General features: G+C 46.7%; 1 protein-coding gene across 1 annotated transcript in view; it reads right to left on the reverse strand.

The window, feature by feature from the left end:
* Positions 1-14,600, reverse strand: part of LRRC1 (leucine rich repeat containing 1) — a 213,784-nt gene extending 199,184 nt beyond the window's left edge. Inside the window, exon 1 of the mRNA XM_073589144.1 lies at positions 14,189-14,600. Within this exon, the coding sequence (XP_073445245.1) occupies positions 14,189-14,347 (159 nt within the window). The 5' untranslated portion in view covers positions 14,348-14,600. The remainder of the gene's footprint in view (positions 1-14,188) is intronic.
* Positions 14,601-16,810: the final 2,210 nt, after the last annotated feature.

The following is a 16,810-nucleotide window of genomic DNA, read 5'->3' on the forward strand; positions in this document are numbered from 1 at the left end:
AGGATATACGTAAACATACAGAACTAAAAAAAACATATACCTTATAACATAAAAACCATCTTATGGCTTTGCTTACAGCGAGAGGCGCCTAGATCCATGCAGGAAAACCGCATGTGGCTTACCACAGACTTCTTCCATTTACCATTTTTAGACTCGGTTAGAAAAAAAATAATAATTATGGACAAAGTCTGTGCATAAGAGATGACAGCAGACTATGCTTTCCCTGAGGCTACCTTTACACAACCGTAAGAAACGCATTTTCGGTCTAAGTGCTGTCGGTGAAAAAACAAACAGGATGTGCACCATTGCATTATTATTACGCTTTGCTTATATAGCGCTATCATACATCATAGCTGTCCCCATTGGGGCTCACAATCTGTCTTTGGAGTGTGGGAGGAAACCCACACAGACATGGGGAGAACAGACAGACTCCTTGCAGATGTTGTCCTTGGTGGGATTTGAACCCAGGACCCGAGCGCTGCAAGGCTGCAGTGCTAGCCACTGAATGACAATACAGATGAAAAATTGTCTTTTTTCTTGTTAAAAATCAGACTTTCTTTTTCAGCCTTAAAGGGGTGTTCCCATTTCCAAGAGTCTATCACAATATGTAGCAGGTGTAAGAATAATATTAGCAAATATCACCAAGTAGAAAAGTAGAACAGTTCTTCTGATTCGCTATGACACTTACCTCATGTGCAGGACATTATAGTAGTTTAGGTATCCATGGTTATGAGCGCTAACAACTCACCAACTGCCACTATATGAATGGTTGTAACCATGGATATCTAAGAGACTGCAATGCACAGCACATGGGGTAAGCGACACAGAAAATCAGAAGAACTATACTACATTTTTAATTGGAGGTATTTGCTAATATTATGAGATGCAGGGACAGGGAGAGGGATGAATGCGCTTACCATGCTGAGAATGTGTAGCTGGAAATTTGGCCTGGAGTTCCTCCTGAGGGTGCCGTTTCCACTGGTGATCAAAGGAAGGTAGACGAAAAAATGAGGAAAGATTCTGGCACAACCATCCAGGGATAAAATGGAATCTTTATTCAAATGTAGTTAAGTACGAGGCCGCGCCTTTTAATGTTTTAACAACATTTGAATAAAGAAACCATTTTATCCCCGGATGGTTGTGCCAGAATCTTTCCCCATTTTTTCGTCTATTTCCTATATATTATTGTTACACCTACTACATATTGGGATAGGATCTTGGAGACGGGACGACCCCTATAAGGCTCATTCAGACAAGCATGCCAATCTGCTTGAGATCAGACCGCAATGCAAGGACAGGTCACAGCGCTCCTGACCCAAGCGTGACAGCCTCCTAGAAATGTAGGCCATTTTTGGGTGTCTGAATGAGCCCCTACAGTGAACAAAAAGCCTACCAACACTGGGCCCAGCTAATACTAGAGGGAGGCTTCTCGTCAGATATAGCCCTTTGGATATACTTTAGCACTTCCGAGGAGCGTTTGGGTTTGGTTTTTCTGTCCACCAGACCATACTATGTCAAAAAGAGGGAGCCATGCTTGGTGAGCGTGATCGTGACAACTTTATAAAAGGGTGTGCGTGCTCAGGAGTAAAAGGCAGCAAACCTACTAATAAAGGGGTTTTCAATTTTCAGGAAAAGATGTGTACCCAGGCACAGTGTGATTAAAAGAAAAAACAGACTCGCATTTCAGATTTTGATCTGTCCGTTGGATCAAAATCAGACATGACCGAGCGGACCTCAAAAAATCACGGACAGCAGTCAAACATGAAAGACGGATATTTGAATAAACCCTTATTCAAGTATAGTTTTCTTTATTCCCTGACAGTACATTGCACCTGAGGACACAACTTTCCTGAAAAACAGGAAAAAACCCTTTAAGACTGGCACCGACATCCTGGTCTTATATGAATGTGAGTCTCACATATGTTGGAAAGTGAATTATTTTTTTTTGCAAGTGTTCCCATTTCACAATAATCTACAATGTGTATCAGAGTCTCCCAAAAAATCTTGAAAACTAAAAAAAATTTAAAAAAAGGCAATAAAGGGCGACTGAGAATCTCCAAAACCTCGTGTGATGGAATTCCATGGTAGCCCTTGTACTGAAAGAATAGCACATTACACGTTCCTAGGCTACGGCCCAGACTCATTACATCTCCGTCTCGATGAAGGAGCGTGGTGGGGTGAGAAGCACGTGCGCTTAGTGAATTAGCCATACCTTATAAGGGGAATACACTTGGCCAGAAGTTTACTCCAGTTATGGACTGGAAACATTTTTTTGGTCTATAGTATCTCAACAAGAATGGAGCTGGTCGGGAACGCAGTGAAAAGGTCAAAAATTGCAGCATTTTTTTGCTGCATCATATTGTGCAAAAATTTCAAAGTGTTTTATGCCCGAAAACTGGTGTAACCACTTTGCTAAATTGGCTCCATACATTTAGGAGTTTCTGTTGTAGATAACATCTTTCTTGCCCAAGAAAATGCAACAGGTTTTCCCATGACAAAGGAACACTGAAAGAAGCCATTTATAGTCAGTTGGGTACAGTGCTTGTGTGCACTTTCAGCTTATAATGAAATCAGTGATGGAAATGTGAACAGAGCCTTTCACTGCAGAGAAAAAACAATGGTGCTGTTAACAGGTCAGGCATTGTGGCCTGACCAGTCCAATTTACTGGTTAGGACCATTCTATACATCCAGAGAGCCGCTCCTAACAAGTGGCCAGGCAGCACCCAATGAGCGCTCCTCCCATCAGCCTAAGGGCTCGTGCACACAGAGTGCCTGCCATCTTAGGTATGAGTGCCATCTGTGAAAACCAGTGATAGTCTATGAAGCGGTGCACCTGTCTGATCTTTTCATTGGACCAAGTGTCAGATCAAAATGGGCAATACAAGTCTATACTTCCATTGAAAAAAAAAAAAAAATACTAATGAAAATAAACAGATCGGTTTTCTTGGATGTGAACACATTGGTCGTGTGAACCTACCCTGAGGTTGTTTTTAATTAGTGCTGGATCATAGAATCATAGAATCATAGAATCGTAGAGTTGGAAGGGACCTCCTGGGCCATCTGGTCCAACCCCCTGCTCAAAGCAGGATTCGCTAAATCATCCCAGTCAGATGTCTGTCCAGCCTCTGTTTGAAGACTTCCATTGAAGGAGAACTCACCACTTCTCGTGGCAGCCTGTTCCACTCATTGATCACTCTGTCAAAAAGTTTTTTCTAATATCTAATCTGTGTCTCTTCCCATTCAGTTTCATCCCATTGCTTCTAGTCTTTCCTTGTGCAAATGAGAATAAAGTTGATCCTTCTACAATGTGACAGCCCTTTAGATATTTGTAGACAGCTATTAAGTCTCCTCTCAGTCTTCTCTTTTGCAAACTAAACATTCCCAAATCCTGCAACCTTTCCTCATAAGACAGGGTTTGCAGACCGGTCACCATTCTGGTCGCTCTTTTCTGAACTTGCTCCAGTTTGTTGATCCTACATGCCCTTAAATTTGTAGGCTTTTAGCCCCAAAGAGGCAGGATATTAGCTTAGGGACTCAAAGGTACACCTTGTGGTGGCTAGTGGGCTCTCAAAAATAAAAGGTACTTATGAATTGGGCAATTTATGCGCCAAGTATATTCTATATAGCAGTAACACAGTTCGCAAGGCCAAAAAAACACATTTGTCTATCCTCCTGTTCAGCCTATAAAATTCTATCAGAATAAATCCCCAGATCTACGTCCTTCTAAAGAAACTAATAACTGTAAGATACAATATTGCTACGCTCCAGGAGACATCCAGGCCTCCCTGGAACCCCTCGACTGAGTTCGCCATCACCACCTCCTCAGGCAGGGAATTCCAGCCTCTCACTGCCCTAACTGTAAAGAATCCTCTCCTATGTTGGTGGAAAAACTTTTTCTCCTCAGATGCAGAGAATGCCCCCTTATGACCATCACCTTCCTTGGTATAAATAGATCCTCAGAGAGATATTTGTATTGTCCCCTTATATACTTATACATGGTTATTGGATCGTCCCTCAGTCGTCTATTTTCTAGCCTAAACAATCCTAATTTTGCTAATCTCTCTGGGTATTGTAGTTCCCCCATCCCCTTTATTAATTCTGTTGCCCTCCTTTGTACTCACTCTAGTTCTATTATGGTATATCCTTCCTGAGCACCGGTGCCCAAAACTGTACACAGTACTCCATGTGTGGTCTAACCAGGGATCTGTACAGAGGCAGTATAATGCTCTCATCATGTAATACACTCCATACTTCCTATAGTCAATGTTTGCATGCATCTTAGGCTAGTTTCACATTTGCGTTTAAGGCCGCAGCGTCGGCCTGCGCACGGCCGCCACTAAGCCCTGCCCCCTGCCGTGCCTCCGCCAGTAGCTCCGCCTACGGGCACATGACGCTGCATGCGTCCTGTGTCCCCTATTTTTAGCACTGGGGACGCAGGCATGCATTTGGCGGCGCATGCGTCCTTTTGACGCTGCGCCGAGCGCACCAAATTGCAACCTGTTGTGTTTGGCGCTGGTGAAACTAGCCTTAGTGCTTGTAGAGTACATACATGGAGTGGACCTACACATAAAGCAGATTTTCACACTTTTGCATACACAGTGTTCATTTAGCCTACAATAACATACACCATGTTCCTTAATTGCCAGTTTACATCCTGGTCGGACTTCGAGAACAAGGCAGTTGCTCTACAAGATGATTATCACTTTATACAGATTGTATAAACCAGTTTGGAGCTCAGACGTGAACCAGTTAGAGATTTGTAAAATGGTTGCGCTTAAGTGGGAGAGACAGAGCCTTACTAGCATGATAAAGATATACATAAATAATGAGAATTGATACTAACCCTAAATAGATGCAAACGCAGATATCAATACATTTATTAACTCATCCATTACTACAGAGGCTTGCACTACCATCTGGGATAAGGAGGGCTTAATGGGAAAAAAGAAGTCAATTGATGCAAGGATTATTGCATGTGACAGATGTCCTGCTGATGTGCAGGGGGACAGAGGGGATAATCTGCACTCCGCGGGCAGACACTTATACGAAACATTAGCCCATTGACGTCCAACGGTCATATAATACTACTGACCCAGCGAGGGGAGCCGTCCCCATTCTACGAGAATGTCATTGTTATTTATGAAAAGGTCTACCATAAGTAATCTAATCTTGACCTGCATTCAAAATAGCAATGAACTTTATTGAACCCATATAATACGCATTTATTCAGCTTACCTTTATAATATACGCTCTTAGAGTCTTGTAGAGAACGCTCTTATGGCTGCATACAATCACTGGGTCAGAGTAATAAAAGTGAAGCAGATCAAGTGCTGCAATCTGTACAAGCCCCTTCACTAGACCCCACCAAGCACGGATGGCATGTATGAAGGGGTCATTGATGTTAGTAGCAGACCACCTCATGCCCCATTTTACATGCTGGCCTCTGGTGGTCCGCGAGTTTTTAGCCTACCGTAATTCAAGTTTGGCCATTTTGCACTTCCCAAACCATTAGGATGCACTCCGCAAACACTACCTAGTCCAATCTCATGTTTTTGACAAATACATGGAATGTATTTTATGGAATAAGCAAATCTTACCCAACATCTCACTCCTTTCTAGCACCAAATAGGAGTTTATTTACCCCATCAGCAGGCCAGATCTACCCCCGACATCATCGACAATGTGCGAGTCTGAGGCCCCCCCATAAATTACACTGATATTAGCGAGTTGAGTCTAATGATTATGGGGACTAAAAACACTGATAAGACAATAGCGGATGCTGACGCGTTTTTGTTGAGTTTTTGATGCCGAGTATTTTCCATGCTCCAAAAAACACAGCTTCTTAGGCTACTTTCACACTAGCATCGTGTGACGTCGTGCGATGGATGCGTCGTGTTTTGGCGGCCGCGACGCACAAGAAAACGTTACATGTAACTTTTTGTGCATCGTGTCCGCCATTTTCGACCGCGCTTGCGCGGCCGAAACTCCGCCCCCTCCTCCCCAGACATGACAATGGGGCAGCAGATGCGTTGAAAAAACTGCATCCGCCGCCCCCGTTGTGCAAATGTTTTCAGGACGTGTGTCGGTACGCCGGCCTGACGCATTGCGACGGGCCCGTACCGACACTAGTGTGAAAGTAGCCTTACAGGTCCCCAGCAAAGTGGATGGGATTTATGGAAATCTCATGCCCACAGTGTTCGTTTTTTCATACTCTGTAAACTGAGCTACAGTGAGTGTCTGAAATCCGCATAATGTCAAATTTCACTTGCAGGAGTTTTAGGTGCGGATTTTACCTATAGAATTCCATTAAATGCAGAAAATCGGCAGGTAAAAAACACACGCGCATTTTTAGATTATTTCTGCAGCAGAAACATGCAAAAATTGCATGTAAATCACACGACTATCAACACGATTTGTCAAAGCCAAATACCAGGAAGTATCCAAAACAAAGCAGCAATACTAGCTGTGATCTGACATATACAGACACTTATCACTGTGGAGTCCATGCGTCCTACCACTAATCGACTGCTAGCTACATATACAGGCGAGGAGTGACCGCACCGCCTATATTGTGGGACAATAGCATACCTAGATTATTAATCTGGCTTACATACAGAAATCAAAGCATTATGCTTCAGTCAACTCTTATAAAAGCAATTCGGACTCGTCATAATCCATTCAATTAGGCTTATAAACTCAATTTACAAAAGTTCCTTCCCTTGTGTATGGCGAGATCATGAAGTACCGGTGGTGCCGCCTTTAGATCTGCTTATAAAACTTCCAACAACAAATTGAAGTGCTAAAGAATCAACTGATGTAAAAGTCGAGTCAACTTGTAAAAGGTGCTGCAAATAGGTCTAATGCAGGGTTCCCCAACTCCAGTCCTCAAGGCCCACCAACGGATCATGTTTTCAGGATTTCCTTTGTATTGCACAGGTGATGCAATTATCACCTGACAAATACTAAGGAAATCCTGAAAACATGATCTGTTGGTGGGCCTTGAGGACTGGAGTTGGGGAACCCTGGTCTAATGGAAGCGTGCGCTGGGCCTACTCGGTAAGAATAGCTCGTAGAACACTCTACTGGCCTCTAGATCCCACAATTCATGCCCATGTGGAAAGGTAGAAGGACACATTATTCAGTCCATGGATCCAGTAATGAGAATTTATGCAGAAAACAAGTCATCCCAGTAGTGCTGAGCTGGAAGTAGAGGGAAGAAGGCCCCTTTTATGATCCGAGAACCTTAAAAAATTACTTCAAATATGGAAAATAGTTATGTGGACCTGTAAACCGCTTTCTATGAAGATGGTCATTGCAGATCACTTTGCAGGATGTAGATAAGCAATAAATGTGGTCAATGTAGATGATCCAAAACTGGCTACAAACTGTGCAAGCAGACCAATAAACGGAGCAGGCCTGGTCCAATACAAAGCAGTTCACATGACATATGGAGGTCCGCCATGTAAAAAGAAGAGCTTCCTCTGCATCAGGCTTTTCCTCCTTCATGGATCATGGGGAGCTTAAAATTTGCTAAAGTATTTTGGTTCATAAAGGCAAGACAGATATAGTACGGTAGAAAGGCGTTTACTAGATTAAAAGGGTAGCTGGGCTAAAGTTTCTGACAGGCTCTCTTTAAAGGGAATCTGTTACCAGGTGTTTGCTACCCCATGTGACAGCAGCTATATGTTGGGGCAGAGGCCCTTATTCCAGAGCTGTCACTTATTTGGCTGCTTGATACCATTTTGATAAAATCCCTGTTTTCTCTGCTGCAGATCTAGCAGTTCTCGGAATGCTGAGCTCTGTATAACACAGCCCACACCACTGATTGGCAGCTGTGTACGCCGTGAATGGGCAAAAAGCTGCCAATTCATGTAGGTGGGGTTTATACAGAGTTCTTGAATATGGACGACTACATAGAAGCAGGTTTATCTTTCCTCCAGTGATAATCTCCTGTTGATAAAACAGGGATTTTATCAAAACTACACTAAGCAGCCTAGCAAGTGACTCATCACTGGAATAAGGGTCTGTTTCTAACTTATGATACTCTCAAATTAGGTGGCAAACACTTGGTGACAGATACCCTTTAAAGGAGTTGTCCAGGTTTGGATGAAAGTTTGCAGTCATTCTATTAGACGGCAGCCTTTTGAACCCTCAAAGCCCATGCACTGCAGGCTGTTAGAATTAGCTGGTGGTCACGTGATTTGCATACTTCTAGCAACATTACAACTAGATGTGTGCAACCTGATTGAATACAAGTGAGTTGTGTGAGGCTGAGATGGTCTGGTTAGCAAAGGACCACGTGTATGCAAATCGCGTACTTGGCGTTACGTCACGTGCCAGCCCGCTCTCGCCACAGTCACCAGAGAATCCTGAAAATTGGTACAAAACTTTTAAAGAGAACCTGTCAAACTTTAACGCCTCCAAATTATTTACAAAACTGTGTCGCCCTTTAAAATAAAAGCCAGTGGATCCCTTTAGGACCGCAAAGTGCTGTTCCAGCACTGAGAAATCAGGTTTTGAAATTGTGCCTTGAAGTGCATTGGGACAAGAAGATGCACTTCCAGCTTCTCAGCCTTAGGCCACGTGCACACTATCGGTATTCATAAGCTAAAACCAGGAGTGGGTGATAAATGCAGACCTGGGGACGTGTTTCTATTATACTTTTCCTCGGTTTTCTTGCTGCTGGAGCCTTTTTGGTGTCATCACTTCAATTCTCCACACACAGCACTAGGGTCTCCTGCACTGGAGTCTAGGGATTCAGCCTGGTGAACAGTCACTTATTTTGGGCAATTAACTGGCAGTCATGGCATTTTCAGTTAACCTGGAAAATCCCTTTAATCAGCTCACGTGACTCAGTCTATGTTTGGCACTGGGACATGAAATGCCTTCAGCTTGGTAATTGCAGTGTCGCCTCACAATTAGAAGTTATAAAACACAAGGTGATCGAGCCTCAGAGGAGAGAACAGGTTTGAGTCTAACAAACGTTATTCATTAAGCCAATTCTTTTCCACTTGAACTTTGTAGCAGCTAAGAAACTTCATCTCATAGGATTCACGGGAACCCTACAAACGCTGGAAGGCAGAGCTGTGACCCACCCTCACGCAATGACTTGTTTACTGTGGGTGGATACCACGTATGAGGACACAACCTGGGCAGGCCATCCGGATGGGACACAAACATGAGCAGCTTGCTAGGCAGGTATAATCACACAATCAAACTGGTCAATGCACAAAAAAACACCATATCAAAGAGTCCATCAACATAAAGGGAATTTGAGCTGATGTGAAAATTGTCCTACGGAACAGTAAATTAACTACACATGCTTAAAGGGGTATGACATATCTGGTAGATGCGGGGGGGGGCAGAGGTGGGAACTACAACTATCTCAATAATGGGGTCCCATCTCCATAGTGGTGCATGCTTGGCTCTCGCCATCCATTTGTATAAACTACAGAGCAAGCGGATCCAGTCTGTAAATACGTGAATCACTGCCGATGCAAATGCTTTTCTTCTGTCTACAGTGCAGGTAGAGTGACAACATACCAGAGACGTGTCCATTCTTGAGATAGGAATTAGGTTTCATGAACAGATCTAGTTAAAATGTGCAAGACACAGAATTCTCAATGCGGAGCAGCAACGTTAGCCATCTACTGGGTTGCACAACGATACAGCTCCTGGATATCAATCTTATAAGCCTTTAATGTGAGGGCAACCTATTAGTTACATTAACCCATCAGTTGTAAAGGGGCTGTACACTACCCGGACAACAGCTTCTCAATTAGTATAGTCCGCAATATAAGATAAACAGCCTGTAGGCCTCTCTTCCCCCAGGGCTCACATGACACTATGTAATGTAAACACTGCAATCTCATGTGAAGGAAGTGAAGTGGTCCAGTAGCGGTCACTGATCGAGGGAAGGGCTCACGTGACGTAACAATGGTAACAATGTCACATGAGTCCGCAGAGAGCCACTATGGGAGGGCAGTACATGCTGTTTTTATTTTACATGGAGGAGTATACCAATTATAAAAAAGGCTCAGTAACGGACAACCCCTTTAAATATGACGTGCATATCCATTGTCTGCCTTGGACTTGCTGTGGATGCACAGCAGATCCATACGCTAATTGTCATTCAGTGGGGCTAATCTTAAATATTAAAACAGCAGTTACTTTTCATTTAGCAAAATAAGCAACTTTGTACTCTCAACACAGAATGGGATTTTTTTCTCCTGGATTGATATTTCACTTAATTCACAGGTACTGTAAAAACTTTAAAATCTGAGAAAGGAAATGAAAGTTGGTGCTTTACAAATTCTATGGAAAGGTGAGGAGAAGGAGGAGGTAGACAAATAAATCCTGCTTTAAGTCTACTGAAACAGTAGTCCATAGAACTATAAGAACACCAACTGTCTATCTCCGTAATGGGAAAGTCTGCCTTCACCAAATAACAGATTCTACCTGTGAATGGAGAATGAAAGATCAGTCCTGGCAGAAAGAGAAGCAGACCTCACTAATAAAATAAATCATTTTTAATTTGACTTTAGAAAGAAGAGTTAAGACGACAGTAAGCCTCTAAGCTTTTCCATGAGGAATTCGTGAAAATAAACAGCATGCTGCTTCGCTCTGTGGCAATACCAAAAACACAATCTTCATTCACATTTATGGGATGTGAATAGTACTCAGATTATGGCACAAACGCATCACCAAAATCCATGTCAAATTCATCATGTATAACTAGGCCTAACTAGATGGAGAAACTTGGCTGGAAATGGCCGCTAACCAAACACTGGCTGATGAAGGTCATCGCTCTGGGCAGTGATTCGTAGGGTGGGCATTTCCAATGCATCAAGAATGGCACCAAAAGCAAAGACCAATGGGAATATCATGGTCAGCATTAGAACAGCAGCTCTGCAGGGGGGATTGATGATGGCCACTGTCCCTTTTTAATATTTTTTAGAAGTCTAAGGCATTTACAGAACGTATATTCCCTGCATGGAAATTGAGGAGTCAGAGGTTTGGCTTACCGACTCCACAGCCCTGGTATGAGGGAGTCGGTAAGACAAACCTCCGACTGACCACCAAAATGGGCCCCGACACCACGACTCCAACTCCACAGCTCTGATTCCATGAACCATCGTAAATCCCCTCTTTCCACTGGGCCGACAGGTATTTCATTGATGGGGCTTTTGTTATAATGAGTCTTGGCCACTACTCGTTCATGGTATAAAATAATCAAAAGATGTTCACAATGGGGATAAGTACCATATTTAAAGAGATACAAATTCAGATCTATTTCTAAGGAAATAATTAATTGGAATACTAGAATATTATACGACTGGATAATTCACAGATGCTACTGCCTAAAAGCCCCCATACACACAGGAAAGTCAGCTAAACCCACTGATATTGCCAAGGACGGCCACGTTTAGACTGCAGTTCTCCCTGAGATAAGGAGCCAAAGGGATGTCTGGTAGTAACTCTCACAAAGAACACAGAAGCTCTCTATAGATGGAGAGAAGGCGGCCAGCCAAAGGATAGTTAGTGTACTATCTAAAATGTGTGGAGGGCTTAACACCTTGAGGTTTGTGCTTTCCTGCTGGCACACAGGCTGGCCTGTAAATGGGGACTGATAAGAGTGACCACTGATAACCTCAGACAGTCAGTGTCACACTCCTGTATGTGGAGGTCTGGCTACTCCAAGCCCATCAGGCAGAACACAGGGCCACGACACGATCTAAATAGCTCAACCATCACTGAGAACAAATATTTAGAAGTTGAATACTCTTGCAAATACCAGATGAACATACTGCGCTACTGACGATGACAGCAATAGATCAGTAAATGATAGGGCAGCTGAGGTGTGCCTGAATACTGGCAGTACGGCAGGTGCCAGGAGAACAGTAGAGACACTAGGTCCCTCAATGACATTGTGAAGACCAATAAGTGGATTGGAACGGTTATCTTGCGACTTTCCAAACCCCCTTGTACTAGGGTACAACATTGGCATCAGGCATTTGTGCCGTGCCACCAGTCTGTGACCGAGGCCCTAAAATACACAGCTGAACCTGAGCAAACAATGCACAGACTGCAGAAAATCTACAGAACGATTAGAAGACAAAAGCAGGTCACGTCAGGCAGGGAAGTATCTGACACCAACATATGCTGTAATTACTAAACACACAGAAATGACAGTGAAGGAGCAGAGAGTCACCTGTGAGTGCTCTCCTCCCCCACACACTCACGTCTGACACGGAGAGATTCTCCACATACCAACATACACCATAACATGCCACCAATCACTACGTCACCATACCAGGCACCCCACAACATTCAACATTAACCCTGTTCGCAGAAGTCTCCGTCATCTCAACAGACCACCTAAACTTAAAAAGGGGTCAGAAACCAAAGTCTGAAATGCTTTAAACTTACACCTGCTGAAGCCCCTTCAGGTCCTGCACCTCTTCTATACAGCTCCCCACCATCTTTGCCCCACCAGGGTAGAAGCGGTGACGTCATGTCTACAACATATGCCTGCAGCAGCCAATCATTGGGCTCAGTGGTCTCATGCCATCTTCATAGTCTCCACCATTATGGTCACGAGTTGTAGAGAGAGTCACCACTACATCCGTATGAACAGACAAGTAGAGAGGAGACACTGGAGCAGCAGTGGCTTCATCAGGATCACATTTATGGCCACCCACTTTAAGATGGCAACATGCTGAACCAACATCTGGCAAGCGGCTTTTGCGTAAAATCTCTTGCCCACCACACACTTGACCAGGTGTGCACGTGTTCTCAATGGGGAGTCTGGAAAAAGTTGCTGTCAGGCCACTCTGGAAGCTACTACTTCCCTTTAACAAAAGGATGGGGCATGTTTAAATCACAATCATAGAATGTTAGAGTTGGAAGGGACCTCCAGGGTCATCATGTCCAACCCCCAACTCAATGTAAGATTCACTAAACTATCTCAGATGTCTACGTCCTGCCTCTGTTGGAAGCCTTCCATTGAAGGAGAACTCAACACCTCTCGTGGCAGCCTGTTCCACTCATTGATCACCCTCATTGTCCAATGGTGCTATATAAATAATAAAAAGTTTTTTTTTCTAATATCTAATCTGTATCTTCTCCCTTTCAGCTTCATTCCATTGCTTCTCGTGTTTCCAACATGTTCAGTTCATCTTTCCCCTGACATCTAGACACCCCCATACACAATTACGGCCGGCCAGTAAAGACAATTTGGGCAAACATTTATTTAACGTAGCTGGGCACGTTCAGCCCCAAAGTTAATTATTAAATATCAGTGTCCAAAAGTCACACTGTCACCAGTAGACCCCAGTGATTTATACTGGGGTCCATCAGGGTTCCATCGAGCTTTCAGTTGCCATCAAGGCAAAAAAAAGAGCTAAAATGTTAGAAACTCAAAATCAAGAGAATTCTGAAGTCTCGTAGTTGGCTGCACTTAGCCACTCACAAGTGAGTAGGACATTTCAGTGGAGGCCGATTGTCTGAGAGGACAAGTCTGAAAAATAGCAGCACACAAAGCCCCATCAGATGTCCTTATCATCTGGATGCGAGTTTCCACAAGCTTTGGTTCTGAGTGGAAGCCCATAACCCTAAATGGCAGCAGCTAAAATGTAACGGCACTTTCAGAAAAATGTTGAGGTCATACAGACTTGTCTGGAGTTTTGGCCAATGTTAGACTGATAAAACTAAGGAGCAGAAGCCAAGTGTGGCTCCTCAGCCAAGATGATGTCTCGGACGGCCTCTGGAGCGGCAGAGAGAAGCACTTGGCTGAGGGCTCCTGGGCCTTTATTTTAGAGATCAGAGGGCATCTCATCAACCTGACCTCCATCGATCAACCTCAGACATGTCTAGTGAAGAGTTTCCTGAACTTGCACTTCCATTTACAGTATCCATCACATCCACACAGCACACACCTGGGGGTCCTCAATGTGGGGAAAATGTCACCCAACTATCTGTAGTGATGTCTCTCTGAGGGCCACCATGGCTGGCGCTCTGCTAACGCCTTCTGGCAGGGCACCGTGCCCAGGACCACCAGACACTACAGAAGCTCAGACTTCTCACGTACACAGGGCCAGCCTGTTCAGGGGGCACTGCCCACCACATGGCAGCAGAGGGTGGCACCTCCGCCCATCAGGAACTTTCCCCGCCATCCCCGGCTCTCACCCTGGGCAGCTCCCTCAGCTGGTTGGCATCCAGCAGCAGCTCCTCCAGGCTCCGGCTGTACCTGTAGATCTCCTCGGGCACTGCCAGCAGGGAGCAGTGCCTCTTGTCCACAGCCTCCACATGACGGTTACACCGCCACAGGGGGATGCAATGAAACATCCCCGAGGAGAGTCCAAACCAGCGGCCCAGCGTGTCTATTGTGCCGGGGCTCCGCCTGCTGCCAGTCGCGGTGTATGCCCCGGTGCAGCGTCACATCCAGGTGTAGCAGCACAAGTTTCCAAACTCCCGAGAGTCACGTCCCCCGGTGCAGACAATGCCCCTGCGCCCGCGGGTCACCCGGAAGTAACCTGAGCGGATAGCGCGTCCCGGCTCCCGCCCCGTGTGGACATGTACACATGGACCGGTGTGTGAGGCCGCCTCCCCCTGTTATCACCTCCGCGCCTCGCCTCCCTCCTCCGGCTGCTGTGACGTCCCAGGTCCCGCCCTTCCCGGCTCTGGTGTCAGCGCTGCGGGCTCGTCCTGCAGGAGGCCTTCCCGGGATTATCCTGCTGACACCAGCCGGGAGAAGGGGCGGCAGCAGTGCGGCCCCAGGGTTGCCACAGGGCGGTGTGTGCGGGTCAGGCTGGGAAATGCTGTACGGAGGGCATGTCAGCCCCGTCCGTAATGTCAGCCCAGTCCGTAATGTCAGCCCCGTCCGTAATGTCAGCTCCATGTAATGTCAGCCCCGTCCGTAATGTCAGCCCCGTCCGTAATGTCAGCCCCGTCCGTAATGTCAGCCCCGTCCGTAATGTCAGCCCCGTCCGTAATGTCAGCTCCATGTAATGTCAGCCCCGTCCGTAATGTCAGCCCCGTCCGTAATGTCAGCTCCGTCCGTAATGTCAGCTCCGTCCGTAATGTCAGCTCCGTCCGTAATGTCAGCGCCGTCCGTAATGTCAGCCCCGTCCGTAATGTCAGCCCCGTCCGTAATGTCAGCTCCGTCCGTAATGTCAGCCCCGTCCGAATGTCAGCTCCGTCCGTAATGTCAGCCCCGTCCGAATGTCAGCCCCGTCCGTAATGTCAGCCCCGTCCGTAATGTCAGCCCCGTCCGTAATGTCAGCCCCGTCCGAATGTCACCGCCGTCCGTAATGTCAGCTCCGTCCGTAATGTCAGCCCCGTCCGTAATGTCAGCCCCGTCCGTAATGTCAGCCCCGTCCGTAATGTCAGCTACGTCCGTGTCAGCCCCGTCCGTGATGTCAGCGCCGTCCGTGATGTCAGCTCCGTCCGTGATGTCAGCCCCGTCCGTAATGTCAGCCCCGTCCGTAATGTCAGCCCCGTCCGTAATGTCAGCCCCGTCCGTAATGTCAGCCCGTCCGTAATGTCAGCCCCGTCCGTAATGTCAGCCCCGTCGGTAATGTCAGCCCCGTCCGAATGTCAGCCCCGTCCGTAATGTCAGCCCCGTCCGTAATGTCAGCCCCGTCCGTAATGTCAGCCCCGTCCGTAATGTCAGCTCCGTCCGTAATGTCAGCCCCGTCCGTAATGTCAGCCCCGTCCGTAATGTCAGCCCCGTCCGTAATGTCAGCGCCGTCCGTAATGTCAGCTCCGTCCGAATGTCAGCTCCGTCCGAATGTCAGCTCCGTCCGTAATGTCAGCCCCGTCCGTAATGTCAGCCCCGCCCGTAATGTCAGCCCCGTCCGAATGTCAGCGCCGTCCGTAATGTCAGCTCCGTCCGTAATGTCAGCCCCGTCCGTAATGTCAGCCCCGTCCGTAATGTCAGCCCGTCCGTAATGTCAGCCCCGTCCGTAATGTCAGCCCCGTCCGAATGTCAGCTCCGTCCGTAATGTCAGCTCCGTCCGTAATGTCAGCTCCGTCCGTAATGTCAGCCCCGTCCGTAATGTCAGCCCCGTCCGTAATGTCAGCTCCGTCCGTAATGTCAGCTCCGTCCGTAATGTCAGCCCCGTCCGAATGTCAGCTCCGTCCGTAATGTCAGCCCCGTCCGTAATGTCAGCCCCGTCCGTAATGTCAGCCCCGTCCGTAATGTCAGCCCCGTCCGTAATGTCAGCCCCGTCCGTAATGTCAGCCACGTCCGTAATGTCAGCCCCGTCCGTAATGTCAGCCCCGTCCGTAATGTCAGCCCCGTCCGTAATGTCAGCCCCGTCCGAATGTCAGCCCCGTCCGAATGTCAGCCCCGTCCGTAATGTCAGCCCCGTCCGTAATGTCAGCCCCGTCCGTAATGTCAGCCCCGTCCGTAATGTCAGCCCCGTCCGTAATGTCAGCTCCGTCCGTAATGTCAGCCCCGTCCGTAATGTCAGCCCCGTCCGTAATGTCAGCCCCGTCCGAATGTCAGCTCTGTCCGTAATGTCAGCCCCGTCCGTAATGTCAGCGCCGTCCGTAATGTCAGCGCCGTCCGTAATGTCAGCTCCGTCCGTAATGTCAGCCCCGTCCGAATGTCAGCTCCGTCCGTAATGTCAGCCCCGTCCGTAATGTCAGCCCCGTCCGTAATGTCAGCTACGTCTGTGTCAGCCCCGTCCGTAATGTCAGCTCCGTCCGTAATGTCAGACCCGTCCGTATTGTCAGCCGTCCGTAATGTCAGCCCCGTCCGTAATGTCAGCTCCGTCCGTAATGTCAGCTCCGTCCGTAATGTCA

This window comes from Dendrobates tinctorius, unplaced genomic scaffold (genome assembly GCF_039654945.1).
Source record: "Dendrobates tinctorius isolate UK_male_01 unplaced genomic scaffold, ASM3965494v1 ptg000107l, whole genome shotgun sequence".
In the NCBI taxonomy this organism is placed as follows: Eukaryota; Metazoa; Chordata; class Amphibia; order Anura; family Dendrobatidae; genus Dendrobates; species Dendrobates tinctorius.